The sequence below is a fragment of the Mastigoproctus giganteus genome, chromosome 8 (genome assembly GCF_048544385.1).
Source record: "Mastigoproctus giganteus isolate SK-2022 chromosome 8, ASM4854438v1, whole genome shotgun sequence".
NCBI classification, from domain to species: domain Eukaryota; kingdom Metazoa; phylum Arthropoda; class Arachnida; order Uropygi; family Thelyphonidae; genus Mastigoproctus; species Mastigoproctus giganteus.
Genome location: NC_143582.1, coordinates 51,282,726 through 51,308,062, shown reverse-complemented (window position 1 = coordinate 51,308,062; position 25,337 = coordinate 51,282,726). Strand labels below are relative to the sequence as shown.

Genomic DNA, 25,337 nt, shown 5'->3' with positions numbered 1-25,337 from the left:
ATCTGTCTTTCCTCAATTTGAATTTATGCCCTCTCAGGTGATTTTTCTGAGCTAGAGGAAGAATCCCATCAGCATTGATCATGCTTAAACCATTCAAGGCTTTATACACCTCTATCAGATCACCTCGCTGGTGCCTAGTCTCCAGACACTGTAATTTGCAAAACTTAAGCCTTTCTTCGTAAGAGCACTCCTTTGTTCCATTCACTAATCTTGTTGCCCTTCTCTGTACTCGTTCCAGCAGCTCTACATCCTTCTTGAAATGAGGCCTCCAGACCTGTATACAGTACTCTAGGTGTGGCCTGACCATTGCCTTATACAATGGAATAATCACCTCCTTATCCCTGCTGGAAAAATTCCTGTATATCATTGACAATACTCTATGAGCTACTCTTGCAGCCCGTCTGCACTGCTTAGAGAACTTCATATCTGCCTGCACAACCACCCCCAAGTCCCTTTCATTCTCTACCATTGTCAGTGTAGTACCACAGAGTTGATACGTTGCTCTGGGGTTGCTGTTTCCCATGTGTAGTATTTTACATTTGTCAATGTTAAACTTCATTTGCCACCTCTCAGCCCATCTGCTCAACCTTTCCAGATCCTGTTGCAGCAGCATAGTGTCAGTAGTGTCCTTGACAACCCTGCCAACCTTTGTATTGTCTGCAAACTTGGACATTAAGCTTGATATACCATCATCAATATCATTTATAAATACAGAAAACAATAATGGACCCAAAACTGAGCCCTGAGGGGCTACTCTAATAACATTAGTCCACGATGAGCAGTGTCCATTGATTACCACTCTCTGTCTTCTCCCCCTCAACCACCCCTTTATCCATAGCAGCAATTTGCCTCCAATGTCACACTGCTCCAATTTGTGTAGCAGTCTTCCATGTGCAACAGTATCAAAAGCCTTTCTAAGATCCAAGTATATAATATCAAAGTTATTCCCTGCATCCAGTTCGTTTGTGACTGCATCATAGTATCCAATCAAGTTGGTCAGGCAAGACTTCCCCTTAACAAAACCATGCTGTGTCTGAGCTATAACTGAAGTCTTGTCTAAATGATCCTGCAGTGCTTCTTTAACCAGTTTCTCCATTAATTTTCCTGGAACAGAAGTTAAGTTCACAGGTCTATAATTACTTGTGTCAGCCTTTGATCCTCCTTTGTGAATTGGGGTGACATTTGCACATTTCCAGTCTATGGGTACCTCCCCTGAGTCCAAGGAAGCTCTCATAATTATGGCTAAGGGTTTGCTTACTTCCTTTGCTGCCTCCTTTAATATAACTGGATAGATCCCATCCACCCCGGGTGCCTTTCTTGTGTTTATCTTCAACAGTTTCTCCTCCACTTTACTCCCAGTTATTTCAAGATTCTGTAGCTTACTGCTAGAGTTGAATACACCTCTGGCATTCCCCTTGCTGAATAACTCCTCATGTGTGAATGTCGATGCAAAATATTCATTTAGTTTGTTAGCTACCTGAGCAGGATCATCAACAGTTGACCGATCAATATCAAGTGGACCAATCTGATTCATCCCCTTCCTTGTAGAGTTTACATAAGTAAAGAACTCTTTGCTGTTTTTCTTTGCATCCCTTGCCAAGGATTTCTCGTAATCTGCCTTTGCCTGCCTAACCTCCTTTGCAACTTGGTTGCATATCAACTTGTATCTATCATAGGCTTCTGTGTCATGTATTAATTTGTAAGTATCCCATGCATTTTTCTTCTCTGCCATATGCCTCATTAGTTCATCTGACATCCATTTTGGCCTAAACCTTGAACAATATTTCTTAGTTGGTATGTAAAGCCTAGTAGCTTCCAAGATAAGTTCTTTGAATGCTTCCCATTTTGAATTTGCTGTTGGTAACATCATCAGTTGGTCCCACTGTATAGAATTTAAATACTGTCTCAGTCCATCGTAGTCGCCTTTACGGAAGCAATAACCCTTCCCTTTACCCCTAATGGTAGTTACCTCTTTGAGTAAATCCCACGTTAGCACACTGTGATCACTGCCACCTAGTGGTTCATTTATCTGCAGATTCTTAATGCATGAAGAATCACTGCTGATAATCAAATCAAGAGTATTACTCCCTCTAGTTGCCTCCCGAACATGCTGATGTAGAAAACAATCATCCAATAAATCCACAAAAGCCTTGCTAGTGCGTGAGTAACCAGCCCCCAAATTCCAGTCAATATCTGGGAAATTAAAATCTCCCATTATAAGACTCTCTGATTTACTGGCCCACTCTATTTCCCTGTACAGTTCCTTATTATACTCATCAGAGTCATTAGGCCTATAGCACACTCCTACTCTCAATTTTGATCTCCCAATGCTTATGTCACACCAAACTGACTCAACACTGCACTGTCCATATTATATACTTGGATCTTAGAAAGGCTTTTGATACTGTTGCACATGGAAGGCTGCTGCACAAATTGGAGCAGTGTGACATTGGAGGCAAATTGCTGCTGTGGATAAAGGGGTGGCTGAGGGGGAGAAGACAGAGAGTGGTAACCAATGGACACTGCTCGTCGTGGACTAATGTTATTAGTGGAGTCCCTCAGGGCTCAGTGTTGGGTCCATTATTGTTTTCTGTATTCATAAATGATATTGATGATGGTATATCAAGCTTAATGTCGAAGTTTGCAGATGATACAAAGGTAGGTAGGGTTGTCAAGGACACTACCGACACTATGCTGCTGCAACAGGATCTGGAAAGGTTGAGCAGATGGGCTGAGAGGTGGCAAATGAAGTTTAACATTGACAAATGTAAAGTACTACATATGGGAAACAGCAACCTCAGAGCAACATATCAACTCTGTGGTATTACACTGACAGTGGTAGAGAATGAAAGGGACCTGGGGGTGGTTGTGCAGGCAGATATGAAGTTCTCTGAGCAGTGCAGACGGGCTGCAAGAGTAGCTCATGATGTATTGTCAATGATATATAGGAATTTTTCTAGCAGGGATAAGGAGGTGATTATTCCATTGTATAAGGCAATGGTCAGGCCACACCTAGAGTACTGTATACAGGTCTGGAGGCCTCATTTCAAGAAGGATGTAGAGCTGCTGGAACGTGTATAGAGAAGGGCAACAAGATTAGTGAATGGAACAAAGGGGTGCTCTTACGTAGAAAGGCTTAAGTTTTGCAAATTACAGTGTCTGGAGACTAGGCACCAGCGAGGTGATCTGATAGAGGTGTATAAAGCCTTGAATGGTTTGAGCATGCTCAATGCTGATGGGATTCTTCCTCTCGCTCAGAATAAACACCTGAGAGGGCATAAATTCAAATTGAGGAAAGACTGATGTAGGATAGAAGTGCGGAAATTTGCCTTTAGCCAGCAGGTGGTTGGTTGGTGGAACAGACGTCCTTCCCTTGTCGTGGAAGTTGATAGCTTAAATAAGTTTAAGGCTCAGTTGGACAGGTATTTTGAACGAATAGAGGGGTGAAGTGGAAGTGGTTTTTTTTTTTTTTTTTTTTGGCTGATGCTGCATAAGGTTGCTTTCTTGCATCAAATGCCTCTACTAATGCTAATGTAACAAGGTCTTGTGATCCAGGTATCTGCAGTAACCAACCATTGCTGCTGTAGTGTGCAAAGATTTCTGTGCAATTTTGAGGAGCCTTACTGATATCATGGGCATAACTTTTGGGTAGTATTCAAGCATAGTACATGATCACTTGCACAAGTTGTCTGTGTGCATAGGGTCCCAACAATGCATTAGCATTAGTAGAGGCATATGATGCAAGAAAACAAGGTTATACAGTATCAGGCAAAAAAAAAAAACAAAAACTTCCCATTACACACATCTATTTGCTCCAAAAGTTTGTCCAGTTCTTCCTTGAATTTATTAGTATTAATGCTGACTCTAGAACAAAAGTATGTGCATTGAGATTTGTTTGGAGATAAGAAAAAGGGTTGATGGAGGAGGTGATGGCTTCTTGGCAAAGATTTTAACAGCAGAAAATCTGGCTACACCATTATCTAGGGAGCACACAGCAAAGTTCCATGGGTGGGAGGGGTATTCCAGCTTCTCCACTTCCAAAGAAAGCAAAAGTTGTGTGATCTGCTTATAAAGTTATGGTTATAACAAGAATTAGTATTAACTCTTAAGAATATGTGTGTGAGGGGGAATATATATAACTTAATTAGTTGCATGAAACTGCTCAATAGCCCCGTATGCTTAAAGGATCAAAGTGCAGTGAATGTTTTTTTTTTTTTTTTTTTTGCCAATAAATTTGTGGATTCTATCTGCAAAATTTCTATAGCATGATTTTTTATTAATTAATAAAATTATGAGCTCTGTGCATGTGTAATACATATCCACATTTTTTTAATGAATTTTGAAAATGCAAATTTTCAAGTATTTATAACAGTTGCATATTACTTTTTAGTCATTCTTTTCTAGAAAATTTGAAAGTAGTATTGGCATTACAATTATGAGATTTCATGTTTATAGGGTTTCCCTTTTTTATTTTTTAGAAAAATAAATTTTTTGCACTTCTGCGTCCTTTTTAGTCTGTGCTCTTGAGATATATGAACTCTTTGCCTACCTGTACATTCCCTCTAACAGTTTGTCTTCTTCCTTACATTTATTACCCATGTCTCCAACACTACATGGAAGTTTGTTCTAACAGTGTTACTCTATGGCTTTTAACCAAATTTTTACACATCTATCCTGCAATTATCCTTTTTTCAAGGTTAAGTTTATGTCCCCTTATCTGTGTTGACTGAGAATGAGTAAGGAAGCTATCAGCATTTAGTTTACTTTAATGTAAACTAAATGCTGATAGAAGCTATCAGCATTTAAAGCCTTAAACACTTCAGTCAGGTCTCCCTGCAAGTGCTTACTTTCCACTTATAACAGAAAATAACAGAATGGTTCTCAAGAAGAGCTGAAAGACAACAGAGATAGATAGATGAAATTCAAGTGTTTATGGGCAGTAAATGGATGGCCATTACACAAAACAGAAGGGACTGGAAAGTTTCTGGAGAGGCCGTCATCCTGGGTGGATTGAAAATGGCTGATGATGATGAGTATACTTTGATTTCTGCCAACCTTTGTATCATCTGCAAACTTAGACATTAAAATTGCGTCTTTATCGATGTCGTTAATAAATATTGAAAACAGTAAGGGGTTCCGGCACTAAACCCTGAAGGAATCCACTACTGGAGTTAGCCCAAGAGGAACAGTGCCAAATCAACCCTGAGTTAGGCATACAAAAATTCGAAATTTCCCTTTGCTTGCAAAAATTTGAAAAAATCAGCAAAAACAAATTTCAATTCAAAATTGTTCATTTTTTTATGCTACCTTTATTTTCAATCTTTTCTGAACATAACTATGAAAAAGCCATGTTCTATATTAACAACATGTTTTTAATTAATTTTTGAAATTAATTAAACTCCTTTAGACCTGCAGTGAATGAATGCAAATTTAAAAAAACTGTACACTTCAACAAATGTTGCAATTGGATGCCATCCTGTCAGTAACAGGAGCACTCGCTACATGAAATGTGAAGTGCATGCATCAACAGTTTGATTCCAGATGATGCATCAATATCATGAAGCCAGAGAGCATTACTGGTTGGAGGAAAGTGCATGGCATTAAAGCAAGCTTATTATCAATATTATGACAGATGCCAATCAACATGTGCATATAATGAGGTTTAACTTAATCGTGAATTTTTCCTAATTGTGCAATAATTAACAGACATTTCTTGAATTTTCAGTGGAAAATACAAAGAAAACATTTTAAAAATTACTATTCGGAGTTTCAGCTGTGTGGACAGAGTAGATGAAGCACAAATTGTTGAAATATTATTGGAATCAAAAAAACCATGCACACCTAACTCAGGGCTAATAATCATCCTCTCCTGTCTGACACTAAACCATCCTTTTATCTACAGCTTTAACTTACTTTCAGTATCATACTGTTCCAATTTGTAGGGCTGTATTTCATGTGGAACAGTGTCAGAAGCTTAGTGAAATCTTAATAGATGATAATTATTTGAACTCTGTGTGAAACAGAATGCAGAAATTTCAACTTTTGAAATTTATGAGCAATCATCTGGTATAAGTGGACTGATAAAAGTTCACATAAGCAGAAAACTAGTCCTTACAGAGAGTAATGCTCTAGCAACTACAAGAGCATGGAGAATAATTTATACTTGTACCCTACAGGTGCTTTCTGGAAACCTACATATGGACTTGGCCATCACATATAGAGGTGTGATATACTACCTAAGGTGACAAATCCCAACCACATATATGGGAACAACAGTTAATCTCACCAATAACAGTAAAGCTTCAAAGAAACAAATTTTACACCTTATTGAACTATGGCAACAGAGACTGGAAAGCTCCTCACTTGGACGAGCTGCTTTTCGGTTCACCCCACAGATAGACAACCAGAACTGGAAAGAGTATCCATGGTTTGCTACTGGCCTGGCAGTAACCTATATGATTACTAGACATGGACCATTGAAGTAAACTATACTCCCTTGGATTGGTAGAACACCCAAACTGCTCCTGTGGTGAGGAAGAGACTCGAGAGCATGTCCTGTACAACTGTATGAACTATGAACCAACTAGGATTCCAGTGATTATAAAGACAGGCCCCCTACCCAGGGGTAAAGAACATCTATTTCTGACCAACAAAGACGGCAAGTACTGTATAGCTAATTTTCAACTTTTGCCCATGGAACTATTGAAGAACAGAATAGTAGCCCGAGATATTGGATGACTTCAAGCAGTCATTAATTCCAAGCAGAGTGAATGCAAAAAAAAAAAAAATTTTTTTTAATTAACATTTAAACTTATACTTAATTAGTATTTACCTAGCATTAATACTAGGTAAATATTAATTACTAGGTTAATTAGGTAAATATTAATTACTAGGTTAATGTTAGTGATTAACATTAACCTAGCACTTAACTTTCTGTCTTAACATTTAACTTGTACTTAATATTTAACTTAGCCCTTAATTTATATATATATAATATATATAACTTATACTTAATTAAGTATTTAACTAGTAATTACTAACATTAACCTAGTATTTAATTTTTTTAACATTTAACTTGTACTTAATTAGTTTTACTTGTATTTAACCGGTATTTAACTAGTCCATAACTTCGTATTTAACCTAGTACCTAACATCGGCACAATTTTTTTTTTTTTTTTTTTTCCTCTAGTATTTCAACTCAGTAACCTAGCACTAATTAACCTACCTTAGCATTAGTAAATACAGGTAGTCATCGACTTACGACCATGTTAGGTTCCAACTGACTGGTCGTAAAGCGATCTGGACGTAAGTCTTACCATTTTGGTAAATCAGACACTGTGTACAACACAATTGGTTTACTATTTACAAAAATAAAAAATATTATGAAAAAAAAGATATCAAATACTGTATAAAACCTAAGAAATATTTTACTGACCACTCGTGCTTGGCTGCAGGTCATCAATGCCTCCACTTGATATATTGGGAGTTGTTTTTCTCATAAACATGTTGATTTTTTTCTGAATTGTTTGTTTCCTTTTCTGCTCGTAAATTTCACGGTATGGCTGAAGACATCTTGTACCATTCATTCAATCCCTGCAAATCGTTTGATGTTTGGGTCCATTTCCTCAAAATGTGTAAGAAGTTTATTTAGTAGAGAAAAACCTTCAGATAACCCTCTAGTGGTGAATTTTCTTTCTGGTTCTTCCTCATCTTCATTTTTCTCTTCTTCCATCCTTTCTTCTTCCAAAGCGATAAGTTCTTCATTTGTAAGTTCTCCAGATTCTTGCTCTAGCAGCTCCTCAACATCTTCCACTTCAGTCTCTAAAGAAAGTCCATTTGCCAGTGTTACAATATTTTCCGTAACCATTTCAAGTTCATGTTCACTATCAAATTCATCAATAGTATTAACAAAATGCTGAACACAGTTTTTCCAGATTCCATTCATGCATTTCTTTGTCACAGCCTCCCATGTGGCCACAATATTTTTGATGCATTTATAAATATCATACTGTTTCCAAAACTGTCGCAAAGATAGTTCTGGGTCGGCGTCTGTTGTGGCTATAGCTTGGGCGAAAGTGGTTCGAAGATAGTGTGCCTTAAATGTGGCATTCGCCCCCTGGTCCATAGGCTGAATGAGTGGAGTTGTATTTGGCAGCAAATAAACAACTTTTACATCTGGATGGAGGTGATCTAGGTGAAGTGGATGGCCAGGTGCATTATCTAAGATTAATACAATTTTGAAAGGAATTTCTTTCTCGAAGCAATATTCATGAACTTGAGGTACAAAACAATTTAGAAACCAGTCTTCAAACAATGTTTGAGTCATTCAGGCTTTCCGGTTTGAATGGAAGTATACAGGCAGAGTGTGCTTGTTAAATTCTTGAACGCACAGGGATTTTCAGAATGATAAATTAAAAAAGGCTTCAGTTTAAAATCTGTGATGTTCTCGCCAAGGAGCAAAGTCGGCCTATCTTTAAGTGCCCTAAAACCAGGCATGCTTTTGGCTTCTCGTTGAATGTGAGTGTGTTCTGGCATCCTTTTCCACAACAATCCAGTCTCATCCAAGTTGAAAAGCTCCTCTGGTTGATACCCTCCTTCTGTAATTATTCATCCAGACTTTTAACAAACTCTTGAGCTCCTTCCACATCTGCACTTGCTGATTCTCCAGTGACTCGAACCCTGTGAAGGTTGAATCTTCTTTGAATCTTTTGAACCATCCTGTACTTGCTATAAATGTCTGAGTGTAATCTTTTCTGGTGCGTTTCTTCAGCATCTGAAAGAGACTTCTATCCTTCGACTGCACTGTAAGAAGGCTTAAGGGTGTTCGCTTCTGTATCTGATCTTCCATCCAAAGAGACAATAATTTTCCCATTTCATGGATGGGCCCTGTACGTTTTTTCGTTATCACTGTTGCTTCCATGAGTGCCGAACCTTTAACAACTTCACAAATCCTTTCTTTGTCTTTCAAAATCATCAACACTGTAGAATGAGATAACTTAAAATCACGTACGATCACGTTCACCTTCTTTCCTTCTTTATGCTGCGTGATCACTTTCAATTTTGTGTCTAAATCAATGGCCTTTCTTTCTTGACAGGTCTAGGAGTAGACAAAGGCACTTTCCTCTTGGTTGACATGTTTAGGGATTTTAAAAAAATGCTAATTGTAACACAAATATAACTGAATCAAAAATAGTGAACGTAATATGTATGCCAACAGAGATTGAGACGCATGAATCACGATATACATACATCAGTAAGATGTTTTGTTCGACTGTGATGGCAAAGCTGACTAAACGGATTAAGACTAGCTTATTCATGCCAAACACACGTTACTGGGCAGTGGGTTGATGCTATACGCACAACCGTTCCCATTAGGCTTCGGGAACCACACAGATAGGGCGTGTGAGTGTAGTAGAAAAATCTGAGAGCAGCACTGCATTAAGAGAGAGGTTTGACGTGCGTATAGCATTCTTCCTAGCAACAATCTTGTATGTATGCTCAGTTCAGACTGAAACGCAGTGCGAGATGCAGTAGCAGTCGTAAGTCGATCAGTCATAAAGCGCATAGGTCATAAGTCGATGACTACCTGTATAAACCACACTTAATGTGGTTAATTTTTTTTTTTGGTGGATCCTCTGTCTTCTATCCACTCCTTGTCCTGTTCCCTCCCCTTCTTCTTCTATCTCCCCTGTGCTCCTCTTTAGCAAAAAACAAGCTTGCCCCAGTCTCATCTAGGCAAGCTGAAAGTAGTCCTGACAGGGACTACTTTCAGCTTGGGACATAAAGGGACAGTATAGGTGTGGCTCCATGTTGCCAGGGATGGATGCTGGGAAGTTGCTGTCCAGGTGATAGTGGCCTCCCAGTAACCAAGAAGCCAGTCAAACAGCATAACAACATAACTCATGCACCACTGCACACAAAGCATCACGCTCACTGACTGGCTTTGTGGAGTCTGCATACTTCGTACAGAGACCTTTAGCAGAGTTGAGGGCAACCTCCGGCACCACTCAGACAACTAACGCCTATATGTTAAACTTCATTTGCCACCTCTCAGCCCATCTGCTCAACCTTTCCAGATCCTGTTGCAGCAGCATAATGTCAGTAGTGTCCTTGACAACCCTGCCAACCTTTGTATCGTCTGCAAACTTCAACATTAAGCTTGATATACCATCATCAATATCATTTATAAATACAGAAAACAATAATGGACCCAAAACTGAGCCCTGAGGGACTCCACTAATAACATTAGTCCACGACGAGCAGTGTCCATTGATTACCACTCTCTGTCTTCTCCCCCTCAGCCACCCCTCTATCCACAGCAGCAATTTGCCTCCAATGTCACACAGCTCCAATTTGTGCAGCAGTCTTCCATGTGCAACAGTATCAAAAGCCTTTCTAAGATCCATATAATATCAAAGTTATTCCCTGCATCCAGTTCCTTTGTGACTGCATCATAGTATCCAATCAAATTGGTCAGGCAAGACTTCTCCTTAACAAAACCATGCTGTGTCCAAGCTATAACTGAAGTCTTGTCTAAATGATCCTGCAGTGCTTCTTTAACTAGTGCCTCCATTAATTTTCCTGGAACAGAAGTTAAACTCACAGGTCTATAATTGCTTGCGTCAGCCTTTGATCCTCCTTTGTGAATTGGGGTCACATTTGCACATCTCCAGTCAGTGGGTACCTCTCCTGAGTCCAAGGAAGTTCTCATAATTATGGCTAAGGGTTTGCTTACTTCCTCTGCTGCCTCCTTTAATATAACTGGATAGATCCCATCCACCCCGGGTACCTTTCTTGTGTTTATCTTCAACAATATCTCCTCCACTTTACTCTCAGTTATTACAAGATTCTCTAGCTTACTGCTAGAGTTGAATATACCTCTGGCTTTCCCCTTGCTGAATAACTCCTCATGTGTGAATGTCGATGCAAAATATTCATTTAGTTTGTTAGCTACCTGAGCAGGATCATCAACAGTTGACCCATCGATATCAAGTGGACCAATCTGATTCATCCCCTTCCTTCTAGAGTTTACATAAGTAAAGAACTCTTTGCTGTTTTTCTTTGCATCCCTTGCCAAAGATTTCTCGTAATCTGCCTTCGCCTGCCTAACCTCCTTTGTAACTTGGTTACAGATCAACTTGTATCTATCATAGGCTTCTGTGTCATGTGTTAATTTGTATGTATCCCATGCATGTTTCTTCTCTGCCATATGCCTCATTAGTTCATCTGACATCCATTTTGGCCTAAACCTTGAACAATATTTCTTAGTTGGTATGTAAAGCCTAGTAGCTTCCAAGATAAGTTCTTTGAATGCTTCCCATTTTGAATTTGCTGTTGGTAACATCATCAGTTGGTCCCACTGTATAGAATTTAAATACTGTCTCAGTCCATCGTAGTCGCCTTTACGGAAGCAATAACCCTTCCCTTTACCCCTAATGGTAGTTACCTCTTTGAGTAAATCCCACGTCAGCACACTGTGATCACTGCCACCTAGTGGTTCTTTTATCTGCAGATTCTTAATGCATGAAGAATCACTGCTGATAATCAAATCAAGAGTATTCCTCCCTCTAGTTGCCTCCCAGACATGCTGATGTAGAAAACAATCATCCACTAAATCCACAAAAGCCTTGCTAGTGTGTGAGTGACCAGCCCCCAAATTCCAAACAATATCTGGGAAATTAAAATCTCCCATTTAAGACTCTGATTTACTGGCCCACTCTATTTCCCTGTACAGTTTCTTATTATACTCATCAGAGTCATTAGGCCTATAGCACACTCCTACTCTCAATTTTGATCTCCCAATGCTTATTTTACACCAAACTGACTCGACACTGCACTGTCCAGCGATGTCCACTGGCTTCACTTCCTTGGATTTTATGTATTTCTTAACTAATAGCATAACCCCTCCTCCCTTCCTATCCAGTGTATCCTTTCTGTAGACGTTGTACTCCCCAAATTCCAGTTCTGCATTCCTTATATCTGTGTGACACCACGTTTCTGATATCCCAACAATATCTGCCTTTGATGTTTTGAGCAATACCTCAAATTCATCCAATTTATTTACTAAACTCCTAGCATTGGTGTACACGCAAGTATACATGCACCTATTTCTATTCTTAGCTACCCTAACACAACCCATGTGTTTACCTGTACCGCAATGACTCCCAGCAGTCCCTGAAATATCCTGAATCTTGTTTTTCAGGCTTCTGCTCATTCCAATAGAAGCAGTGCAAGAATCTCTTTCACCTCTGCCAGTGGCTACTGTTAATCCATTCATATTTGTATCCCCCCAAGCTAGCAGTTTTCCGACCCACCTAACACTGCCTCGATAGCATCAGCAGATATTCTTGCACCCTTTCTATTTAAGTGTATCCCATCCCTGTAGGAGCAATCTCTCCTGTTAACAAGTACAGTCCAGGTTGAAAAAAATTCTACCCCTTGAGCCTTGCACAATCTTTCCAGGGCCGAATTGATCGACAAGGCTCTCATCATATACTCCCTCCTATCGTGTCTGGGCAGAATTGCAGACACTTTCAAATTCAACCCTATTTCACGGCTTTTTTTCAACAGTGACCTGTATTTGTTAAGCAATTCTGCCGGTCTCCTACTCTTGATATCGTTAGTGCCAACGTGTACAACTATATCACCTTTTGTGCCCTTAAAAGATGATATCTGCTCTACAACGTCATCAGCCTTTGCTCCTGGCAGACATACCCTGGTCCTGTTCCACATATCCTTTTTACAAAGCATGTTCCCCGTTTCCCTGACAATAGAGTCACCAACAACTACTAGTTCCTTTGGGAGCAGCGCATTCTGCCTTGGGGGTTGCCGCTGTGTTTCACGATGACCAAGTGCAGGCTCTGGCGTTGATGTGGGCAGCTGAGAGCTTGATGAGCCCCTCAATTTAGTTCCTTCGAGGGCATCCACCCTGTCCTTCAAGCTCTCATATAGGCCCATAAGAACGCTGAGTTATTGCCTGATTTCGATACACTGCTTGCATCGCACACACACAAAGACATCCCCCATTGCAATATCATGTCCTGTACCTGAATGCTCCACAAACATCATGCAAGCTGTGCATTTTAGAAGGCTGTGATTCAGAAGGCAACTGCCCCCCTCAGTTCTCCTCTGAGCCACAGCACTTCCATTAGCTTGAGCCTTTTGTTTTGCTGCTCTGGTCTGAGTCATGATTACTTTTAATTTAAATAAAATTTAAATTTCAGTTTATAACCCTAAATTATCTCCCAACACAGTTATAACGGGATATATATTTTTTAGTGTCAAGTATTAATTATCTCCGAGTTCCCTTTATATAACTTCCGTATCAGTTATGTATTAATTAATTATGTTACGTTTGTAATCTAAGTCGGTATATGTATTTAGTTAAAAGTGCAATTTAAATGCCAACGAAGTTCAACAAGTTTAATAGATTTTACCGATCACTGAAAATATTATAACCTATACTATACTAACGCTATCTAGGTTCGATATATAACGATCGTATGACAAAGACAAAGGCGGGAAGTTGCAAATGGTAATCTATGGACACTTATTAATTAATTAATTATTTAATTAATTAACTTAATTAACTTTGAAATCTCGCTGTCTCAATTCAGAATAAACTAACGATCCTTACTAGGTCTATAAGCTACTTACAAAAATAATTTGATGTAAAAAATATTCAATAAGCGGCTAAATTTGGCTAAAAAACTTCTCGTTCAGCTGAGTCGCAACTTGTAACACGTGGATTTGATACTTTACCGATACTTTTACCGATATGTTATACCCAGGATTACTAACAGTCCCACCATCATGAAGGTGCAGGCAGAGGATATGGCTGTCACAGACCGTCCGGACTTCACCAGAATTAGGTCCACATGACTTGAGTGTCATCCGAATATCAGTTCCATAAGCACTTTAAACTTCCAGGTAGCAAGCACAGCTTGTCTGGCATACGTGAGAGAATGCCTGCGACAGCCTCAAGGACGTAGTCTGGGGAATCCTAATATGATTTTACCATATAATTATAAACTATTTAATAGATAATTAGGATGCTTTACCGAACACTCCTTTTTATGGAAAAGAATATTCAGAATTATGTTGACTTCTTGCCAATATATGATGGCTCCAAATTGCATTTAACCATTGGAGCAACAGCAGTGTTTCCCTCTGCTATCATTTCAGCTTCCCTTCCACCTTGGTATAGCAGCTTTTCAGCAGAATTACATGCAATAAAATTAGCTTAAGAAAATCTGAATCATTATGTCTTCAAAATATATGGTATATACCAACTCTCTCAGCTCAGTAACGGCAATGCAAATTCTTTCCTATAAGGTTCGCCCTGTTTTAAATCAAATCAGGAGCCTGCTGTTGCAACTTGAAGAATGTCATCAGTTAGCGACCTATTGTTGGATTCCAGCACATTCAGGGTTAAAGGTGAATAAACTGGTCAGAAGAGCTGCTAAAGATCCATCAACTTTAGATTTTAGATAATTTCATGATATGAGCAAGCATACCTTGCACAGTAGAAAGAGCTATGGCACACCCAAACCAATAATAAATTTTATCAATTTTTTTTTTTTTTTTTTTTTTATGTGAACCCCAAACACGAGAAGTATTAGAACCTATAGTACTTTATACCATGCTTGGGTTGGAGGTAGAGAAGACGAAAGAAGATATTTGTTGACATTGGACTTGAACTTCTGTAGATTGTAATTTTCAGGAAATATGTATGAAGGAAGGTTGTTCCAGAAAACGGCAGTTGAATGAATAAATGAGGAAGATGAAAAGTTGGTTCTGTGGGTTTGAAGTCGGACAGTAAATGGATGTTGACTGGTGGTGGTACATGTTCGGACTGTTTTGAAAGAGAGAGCGGTAATTATAGAAGCCAATTCAGAAGAACAGTGCCCATGGAAGTATCTGTAGAAGAGGCATGCAGCAGAAACAGTGCGTCTATGAGAAAACGAGTGGAGAGACTCTGTTAGATATGAATCATTAATTAACCTAACTGCCCTCTTCTGAATGGAATCAAGAAGCCTGAGAGAGGTTTTGGGGGCACCACCCCAGATGTGGGAACAATATTCCATTGCAGGGCGGATTTGCGATTTGTACAGAGTGAGCAGCTGTTTAGAAGAAAAGTAACGCCGAGAGCGAAAGAGAAAACCAAGTTTTTTAGATGCAGAGGAAGCAATATTTGTAATGTGCTTGTGCCAAGAGAGATTAGAAGTCAGGGTAATCCCCAAAAGATATATATCATTTTGCCTAGAAATCAGAGTGTCACTAAAGATAAGCATAGGAGCAGAAGAATCCTTTTTGCGAGATATAAGACAGACTGAGTTTTAGAAGGATTGAAATCAACTAAGTTGTCTTTGCCCCACTGGAGAATTACCTGAAGATTGGCATTTAAGGAATTGGTAGCAGATTTTCGAGAAGTTGAAGCTGATTGAGCAGGACAAGGTTTCTCAAAATGGAAAGTTGAATGCAATGTGCTATCATCGGCAAAACTATGAATAGGATTTCCAGTCAATGGAAGAAGGTCATTGATATACAAGAGGAAAAGAGTGGGGGAAAGAACAACCTTGGGGAACACCGGCATTAGTGGAGAAGTTAGAAGGCAGAGAGCCATCTACCATCACCCTCAGTGAGCGATCACAGAGAAAACTGGATAACCAATTACTAAAAACAGTTGGCAAACCATAAGATGAAGCTTGTTTAGAAGACCTTTATGCCAAACGCGATCAAAAGCCTTTGAGATGTGAAGAGCAACTACTTGTGTTTCACCGAACCTTTCCATTGAATTAGTCCATAAATGGGTAACATAAGCCAGAATATCACCAGTGGATCGATACTGACGGAATCCATACTGGCGATTGTTGATCAGACGGAAGGTTTCTAGGTAGTTTAAGAGTTGGTGGTTATTGATTTCTCCATTACTTTAGAAAGAGTAGAAGTAATTGCAGTGGGATGATAATTGGATGGGAGGGATTTGTCACCCTTTTTAGGAACTGGCTGAATATGAGCAAATTTCCAAGCAGAAGGAAAAACACCTTTGGAATAAGAAAGTGAAAAAAGGCGGCAAAGAATAGGAGTAAGTTCAGGAGCACAGGTTTTGAGAACAAGTGGAGAAATACCATCAGGACCTGGAGCTTTCTTAGCATCAAGATTCATCAAAATCCTTCTGATATCCTTTTGACGGAAGACCACAGGAGGCATTGAATGGAGCGTGTTGGGAATGGTGGGAGGTGTTTTACCAAGATCATTAATACATGAGCTGGAAGAAAAATGGGATGCTAGCAGGTCAGCTTTATCCTTGGCTGAAGTGACAACAGAACCATCTGATTTGGACAGAGGTGGGAGCAGAGATGGGCAAAAGTCGTGGCCAATAGCTTTGGCAAGAGACCAGAATGCTCGGCTACCATTAGGGCAAGAAGCAAGTTTTCTACTCTTAGCCTGTTCAAACTCTAGTTTGGACTGATTAATAACTGCTTTACAATTGTTGCGAGCTTTGGTGTAAGCAGAAAATGAAACTGAAGAATTAGAAACAAGCCAATTATGATATGCAACATTCTTCTCTTGGACAGCCTTAGCACATTTATTGGAAAACCAAGGTTTAGATAAAGGACGAGATTTTAGAGTGGAGTGTGGGATAAAGGATTCCATTCCTGCAAGAATAATTTCACTGACAGTGAAATTATTGAGACAGGATCCAAAACTTTGCCACTCTAGCATTCAGACATTGCAATGAGAAGTGATACTTGCACAGTCAAAAATATAACATACAGGAACTCCCCGACTTACATAATACTCGACTTACGCAAATTCGACTTTGTAAGTTTTTGCCGGCTGGTCCAAAATTAAAAAAAATTTGGAAACGTATTCTGCATTGGTTGGGATAAATGGAAGTATGTGAAAATATTGTAATGTGAACCCAATAACATATTGTGGTGTTTTTTTTTGTTTTTTTTTTTTGTAATTTGTTCCAAGTCCTGGGAAATAGAAAATTTTGCTATATTACTAAGCTATTTATCTCTCTAAAAGGTCATTTTTATAATGGAAATTGCGCACTACACTTTCATTGTTATCATATGCTCTGTTATAATAATCAAATTTGAATGCCTTTGTGATATTTTTCTAAAATACATTTCAGGAGGTTATGACCAAAAAACAATAAAAACAATTTGCCCTTTCCCGTTTATTAGCCTTTTCTTTTAGTGCAATATATTATAAACGGGTAGTAAACTCGATCTTATTGCATTTGTAATAATACCAATAACTGCAATTGTGTGGGTTTTTACAGTATTATGGTGAAATGCAGGGGACATTACAGTATTACAGGGGACATTACAGTATTATGGTGAAGTGTGTTCCCCCTCACTGAAATCTTCAGTCATATAAAAAAAACAAATTTTCAGAATTTTCTCTTCGTTCCTATTTATGTATTACAATGATGAAGAGAAAGCAACCGACGGAAAGTGCAAGTGCTGGCAGTGCCAGGAAACAAAACAAAATTGATTTAGAAATGAAGATGAAAATGATTAAGAAGTACAAAGCAGAACAAAGTTCATTTGTTACACAGGAATTAGATTTCACTCCTTCAACAGTGAATACTATTTTAAGGGACAGTGCATGTATAAAAGAACATGTCAAAGGATCAATGCACTTAAGATCAACAGTGATCACAAAACAGTGTTCAGGTGCTATATCGAAGATGGAAAAGCTATTAATAATATCGATGGAAAGTCAGATTCAGAAGCAAGTGCCACTGAGTCCAGTGGCCATTCAAGCAAAAGCATGACGTGTTTATGAAGATATTTAGGATAAGTACAGTGTGAACCCCAAGGCAATGGGTTTAATAGGTTCCAGCATTGTGCTGGTTTCCAAAACATTAAAGTATGTGGTGAAGTCGCCAGTGCCAATTCAGAGAAATTTTGTGATGTGTTGGAAAAAATTATTTATGAAGGTGGCTATTGAATGGAGCAAATTTTTAATGTTGATGAGACTGCTCTGTATTGGAAAAAAATGCTGGATCGAAAAAGACAAAAAGACAATGCCAGGTTTCAAGGCTTCAAAAGATAGGGCCACGCCCTTGCTTGGGGCTAATGCAGTGGGAGATTACAGATTAAAACCACTGCTTGTGTACCATTCTGGAAATCTTCGTGCATTTAAGAGCATCAATAAAGCCACCCTACCCATGCATTTCCGATTGAACCAGAGAGCACGGATAAAAATATCTCTCTTTGAGGACTGGTTTAAATGCTGCTTCATTTTCAAGGTTGAAAAATATTGTAAATACAATTACGTTCCTTTCAAGATTTTTCTTCTATTAGATAATGCTCTTGGACATCCTATGCATCCAGATGATTTCAATTCAAACGTGAGAGTCATATTTATACCACCAAACACGACTTCACTCATCCAACTTATGGATCAGGGTGTTATTTCGAATTTAAAAGTGTACAATTTACGTACATTTGCTCAGGCATTGTCTGCAGTAGACGGTGAGAAAAATTTTATGTTAAGACTTTTGGAAAACTTACAATATTTACCACACCATCTGAAACATTAATAAGGCCTGTGCAAAATTACTAAAAGTTGTTTAAATGGCTCATGGAAGAAAATATGCCACGTCACGTAAAAGGCTTTGAAGAGTTTGAAAAAGACGAATCATATGAAGAGGTTAGAGCTACTTCAGTTGGAGATTGTTGCCAAAGACGTGGAGGAATTAATAGAGGAAGAAGAGAAGGAATTATCTAATGAAGAACTTTAGCAAGCAGTGATAGTGAAAGAAGAAAATGCTGATGAAGCTCAAGATGAACCAAAATTGAGAAGCCGAGATGCTTTATCACCAGAAAGATGGCGATGGCAAGGTTTGAGAAGATGGATCCTGACAGTGAATGATTCTTAAAAGTTAACAGAGGGGCAAATGATATGCTTGCTTGCAAAAAAAAAAAAAAAAAAAAAAAAACCCTACAATGAAAAGAAAAAGCCACCGTAAGCGGCTGACCCCTTCTAAATCTCCACAGCCCTCAACCTCCGTAGTGGTATACTTATCATCTGAAGACGTTGATTTTGGAAATGATGCTTGAGTAGTAAAACTTACTGACTTTATGCCTGTCTCCTCTCTTTTTTTTGTAATTTTTCGTGCACTTGAGATAAAAAAAATTGAATAAATACAATTCATATGTTCATCGAACATTTCTTTTTTGATTCAATCAATTTAGTGAGCACAGTTGCGAACCCTGCACAAGCATGGGGCAAATTCTGACACGTAAAATCCGCCTTATGTAGAGTTCTATGTAATGCAACTCTTACATTAATCGGGTACTTATCTGACCATCCCCATCTACTCACAGGCAATGATCTTCCTCAGTCTCCACATTATTCAGCACATCCAACAGCCAGACATAGTGATTGACTATCCCCACTATCAACAAGACAGAACTATAGTCCTTTGTTCTCTGTCTAATCTCTGAGAACCAATGACATTAATGGTGTATTATTGGTGATGAGGCAAACATTAATGAAATTTTCTGTTTTCTGAAACAAATTAGAGTATATCATCAATTCTGAAAAGGTTTCTGAAATTAAAATGAAGTGGATACACTTTTTAATTATTTTCTAGCATAATCCTATGAATAGTTGCTTTGTAGCCACTGCAGCTTATGTTCTGTTAAACATCCATAATGGGCACACGTGTGTGCACACACACTCCTTTTTATGTTTTCTTTATTATATTCTAGAACGAGAATTATGTACATTACTTTATTTTTTGCATATTACTGTATGAAAAATACAGTGGTGCAAATATAATAATGTGTAAAATTTTGATTTGATAAGGAACAAGTTCATGTAACAGAGACAATTTTAAAATTTATAAAAGTATTTACACTACCAACTAAATATTTATTTTTTTTATGAAAATCCCAAACACGAAAGGTATCAAAACCTATAGTACTTAGTACCGTGCATGGGTTGAAGGAGAAGTATGGGGGGAGGGGGAAGCCGGAAACTTTGCTCTAGAGACTAAACATGGGTTTCACCACTTCAAGCCTCTAATAAGCAAAGTGGTGGTATTTCACCGGTTGATGAAAGTCATCTACCACCTATGGTTGTATTCCTATAAATTTTTAAATTGGAAAATACCCTAATTTCTGTGAGAACTGCTTTTTTTTTTTTTTTTTTTTTTTTAATCACAAAGGTTATCAAACAAAATATTTCACTTGTTTGTGTCAGTTCGGGCTGTGAGACAGTGATTATGGCTCTTGACCGCTTGCAATGGCCACTAGGAAGCTCAAATATTACTTTACACTTCAATTACATTGGTTTTAAATAAAGTTCATAATTACTTTTTATATTAAACCATGCAATTTCACAAAGTCATAGGTGCCTCAGTGGGCAGGAGTGGCAGTGCGTAGCACACGCTTCTTGATTAGACCGGGGTTCGAGCCCGAGACCACCAAATACAGAGGATGCGGAAAGGTCAGGGAATGACCAATGCATATCCCCAGAGCAATATGTCTTTGGTTGCTAGTGCTCCTAAAAACCAAATAACAACAACAATAACAACAAAGTCATATGTATAAACTGGGGTTATAAGATATTCAGTACCTTGCCTCACCTCAACCAGGAGTTAAATGTTTTATAATTGGTATCATGAGTTGATGCCCCTTTATGTGAATTTAATTTTAACATTGCATCAATTAGGTTGTTAAATAGTAACGTTGATGAAACATTAATGCTATTAGGGGAGGTGAAGAATTGAACTTTCCACAGCTATATTTCTCTAATTTAACTTAAATAGTTGCATTCCAGGTTATGCAGTATGAATGTTTCGTGCAGTTGCTAATTCCTCTATATATGGCTACGTGTCAGTTTCTCTTCTGTCATGCTGTTCTTTTTAAATGGATAGCCACTTCAAAAACAGCTTGCTGAGCTATTTTCCAGAACTATTTGAACTCATCTATTACTAATGGCTTTATATTCATCACTTCCATTTTGATTTTAGTAGAGTACTATGGTTACTCCTGCTTTTCATTACTAAATATTTCTTTTTCTGCATACTGTATTGTTCTAGAATGGAAAGTTCATAATGGCTTTTATATCATTATTATGAAATTATATAATTTTTTTATTTGCAAAGTTATATTACTCACTCCTGCCCCCCGTGTTGAATCCACAGCGTTTGAACTGGTGGGGGGGGAGAATATAAACTTTGTGGGGTACATGTAGTATATTTTTTATTATTATTTAATATTTACAATATGTATATGTTACAAACAAATCTGTATAATATATATATATATATATTACCAGTTTATATATATATATATAAACTGACAATAATGACAGTTTAATATGAAAATCACCGATTAAAATTTGCAAAAAAAAAAAAAATTATATAAATTATAATTGAACATGCAAGTACTGTATTGTAATAATGTTATTCTTGTTTGCTTTTTCTTTGCATGTGTATCAATCATTTATTAATTTTTCCGATAACTCATTTGGGCCCTCAGCTTATCTTCATGCAATCTTGCAATACAGATGCATATATAATAAAAAGGTTATAAAATGTATTTTTTATAGGCTGTGACAAAACCGTCTCATTTTCGGTATACAAAGGAAGCATTAATAGAACAAGTAGACTCTCTTGCTGTGAAAAAAACAAAAAAAGGAATGTGAAAACCATAAAGCGCAACTGCTGACAATTGAATTAGTGGCTGCAGACTCCCCTGAAAGCTGCGGGACACTTTATAATTATAATTACAATAGCATCTGTCAGGAACAAATTCAGGCGAACCTATTTGCGGCCTGCAATCTTGTTTGCGATATACAAACAAAGAATTAATCATAAGTAGGCTGTTTGTGTGAAAATAAAAGGAACCTGAAAACCATAAAACGAAAATGCAGACACTTGAAAGAGTGGCATTTAGTTACAATTTGTGCAGCCAGAAATGTTGCCCATTTAATTATTTTAAAAATTTCGTGTCTTGAATTTTAGTGATTTATTTTTGTGGTCTACCACCTAACAAGTACCACACTTAGTTGATGTGATTTTTCGTGTTGCTTATTTGACATAAATTTATTGAATTCGTGTTTTATAAAAAAAAAAATTACTATATTTTACTGGGGGGGATTTTATTCCACTGGGGTAAAACTCACCCCCATTCACCCCCTTGGATTCAACACTGCCTGCCTCCCTCCATACTTAGAAGCAGAGTGAGCAAGACAGTGGTTGACAAAAGACAAAGAAGAGGAGGGGTAGTTTTAAATTAACCTGGTTCTGCTGTTTGGGGATGAAATTATGAGTTAAAAGTTAAACCAATATTTTGAATTTACCAAATTTTATACATCAGAGTAGTATGATGCTGTCACTGCCTGTTACTATTGGCTAAGTTATGTAATGTTGACAAGGTTTTACTGTACATATAAAGTTTTATGTAATTGTGTGTAGCTTTATAGAACTAATAATCCAAAAATTTAACTCATGTATTTTATTGAAAATTGAATATAAATATATTAAAACATTCTGTTTCTAACTCTAATTTTGCATTATTTTTATTTTTATTTATTATTTTTTTTTTAGCTGCAGCCTCTGTAATTAGAGTCTTTCCCTCTATGAGAACTCTAACTAGTGAAGTCCATCCAGTAGCTCCAAATCACTTTGGACAAAAGTATTTTGGGACAGACTAAGAAAGATTTATTTGCTATTTCTGTTAAAATACAATAAGTGGCAGGTTTCTGTGCATTTATTTGATTTCTTATTGAGGAGGTAATTGAATGTATTTATGAATAAGTTCTGATTAATTACGTTAGCAAATTTATAAGAATAAGTTCTGGTGCTATTTCTTGTTACATTCTTTGAGTGGATATGTCTATGGTTGCATATCAAAGCAGCAAATGTAGTTTGTTTTTTTATTTTTTCATGCACTGTGTGAATCGTTCCAGAACTTCCTAACCGTACTGTTACCATACTCTAAAAGTTACTTAAGTATTTGTGTGGGACTATGTATTGTATCCCATATTTTCTAAGTAAAATAGTGTTTTAAATTAAAACTTTATTAATGCAATGTTTAACACAGCAATCTATAAATGAAAAGCTTATATGAAACTTGTGGTGTCTACAGTTTTATTAAGATTGGTTCTTGCTTGTTTTCTTACAAAAATAGCAGGTTCATCCATTTAAAACTAGCACAAGACATTTAATCCAGTTAAAAGATCCAAATATCTGGTTAAAACTAGCACAGTTGAATTCATCTCCTTTTTTCTATTTTAGATATTTTTTGCTGAAAAATGTATTTTCAGTAGCATAGTTTGTGATGATTGCTATCCTTCTCCACCACACAAAAAAGGCAAAATTGCCTATGTTTGAATCCCATCAAGACTGAAGTGATTTTTTTAGGTTTTTCTATATCATAACTTAGTGGTCTTGTGCAAGGGTTGCAGTTCCCCCCCTTCCAATTTTTTCATAAAGCAAAACAACAAAATTAACCATAGAATATATTAAATTTATTGACATTATACACTGACTTCTCATAGCCTTACTTGTTTTGTTGCAAAAAACAAACAAACAATTGTCCATAAAATGAAAGCATTGAAAGCATCCATATCATAAAGGCTCATTCCAGCGTTGAAACTGTTTTCCCCTTTCTGCTAGCAACTGATCGGACTTCTGACTCTTTCAATGTTGCATAACAAAACATGCACATCCTTCTTATTTTCTTGTTGTTTGCGTTGAATTTTGTCATCAGTATGAGTGTTACCACATTTTGTCTTTTCACGTTTCTCTTTCCGTTCTGTATTTAGCAAATCCATAACTACCTCTTCCCGAAAGCTTCTTGTTTCGCTAGAATAGAAAAAAAAAACACCACTTCCTATTCGCTAGAATAGGAATTGGTTTTTTATTTATTTTTATTATTTTTTATTTTTTTGGCTTCTTTCTGTCTTCCTTTACTGGTGGGGGGTCCATCAACCATTTCTGGGGCATGCTTTGTTGTTAGTAGTCTCATATCTCGAGCATCTTGCCACTTTAGAACAATAATTCGATTTTTTTTCTTCCTTGACGATCATCCCCTCTTTATTTAGCTTTGAGTACATGACTTCTTTGGGCATAAATTTTTTACTCACTCGTAATGTACCAACATTGTGAGTTTTTTGATGAAGAAACGTTAATGCCAGATGGTAGGTGGTATAAAAATTGCCTATGTACAAGGTGTAACCTTCATTTAGAAGTCCTTGCGATAACTCTTCGCAGACCTTTGCAGCTAAACCTACGGATTTTATATAATTTTCAGATTTAACCGAATAGATCTTTGTTCAACCAGGTATATATATCCTTCAGTGGAACAGCTTGATTCCATACCTGTGCGCTTTATTTGGTTATATATTGTCGGAATATCAGCCTGCCCCTCCAAGGAATGATGAAATCTTGGCTGAGGAAAATACTCTAATCTTACTAGTTCCATCCACATAAGAAGCCAGAAAAACTTTCTCATCTCATCTCATCAGCAGTTGTTGGAACCCACTTTTTTAGACAACTCTGCCAAGAAGCTTGGGTACTCTGAATTTTCTGTTCAGCCTATCTGTTACAATATGATTTATTACTTAATAAAAAAAATAATGAAAACGCCTCAAGATGAGTAATGTTTCTTGATACGTCTATTTGCAGGTCCCAATTTGCCTGTAAAATCAAATCTTTTTTGGCATCCTTCGTATTCTGTCCATTCAATAGCTTCATTTGTTTCAGTCGCTTCAATCTCAGGTTCTTGGGTCTTTTCAAATTGCTCATCAGTGTTTTCTTCTGCCATCCAGTCTTGAAGCACTTCTTCGATATTTTCCGGTATTTCAGTATCTCCTTCTTCATTTGAAGAAGTGAATCATCAGAGTTGAAATCTTCTTTTTCATCTTCAGAACTGCTACTAAGATTTTCAGCAATTTCTCTCAGTTTGTCTTCTTTTAGTAATTCTTTTAGTTATTGCTTTTTAGATTTTTTTTTTTTTACAACACACATGTACGAACTTACACAGCAACACAACACAATAATAATGGGGATAATACAGTGCACTGATGAACTTGTTTTCACAAAATCCCTAACAATACTGACAAACTTATTGTGACGTTTGAGAGTTTATTTTATCGCGATTAGTTTTATTGCAGCACGTGCAATAAACTAACCACAAAAGACCTTCATATGTATGCCGTATTAGCGTCACACGTATGTGGCAGACACGGCTTCTCGAGAAATAAAGCAACCTACTGAGCCACATTGCCCACATGTATGCACCACAAAAGAGGTTTTTTTTTTTTTTTTTATATTTTAAGCGAAAAAAAAAACGGCA

General features: G+C 37.5%; 1 protein-coding gene across 2 annotated transcripts in view; it reads left to right on the top strand.

Moving 5' to 3' along the window:
- The window catches only part of kri (uracil phosphoribosyltransferase krishah), a 156,187-nt gene extending 133,174 nt beyond the window's left edge, over window positions 1-23,013 (top strand). Inside the window, exon 6 of one of the 2 annotated variants that reach the window (XM_090379364.1) lies at window positions 22,586-23,013. In XM_090379364.1, the coding sequence (XP_090235490.1) occupies window positions 22,586-22,692 (107 nt within the window). In that variant the 3' untranslated portion in view covers window positions 22,693-23,013. The remainder of the gene's footprint in view (window positions 1-22,585) is intronic. The other variant, XM_090379363.1, reaches the window with a different exon arrangement.
- The last annotated feature ends 2,324 nt before the right edge of the window (window positions 23,014-25,337 follow it).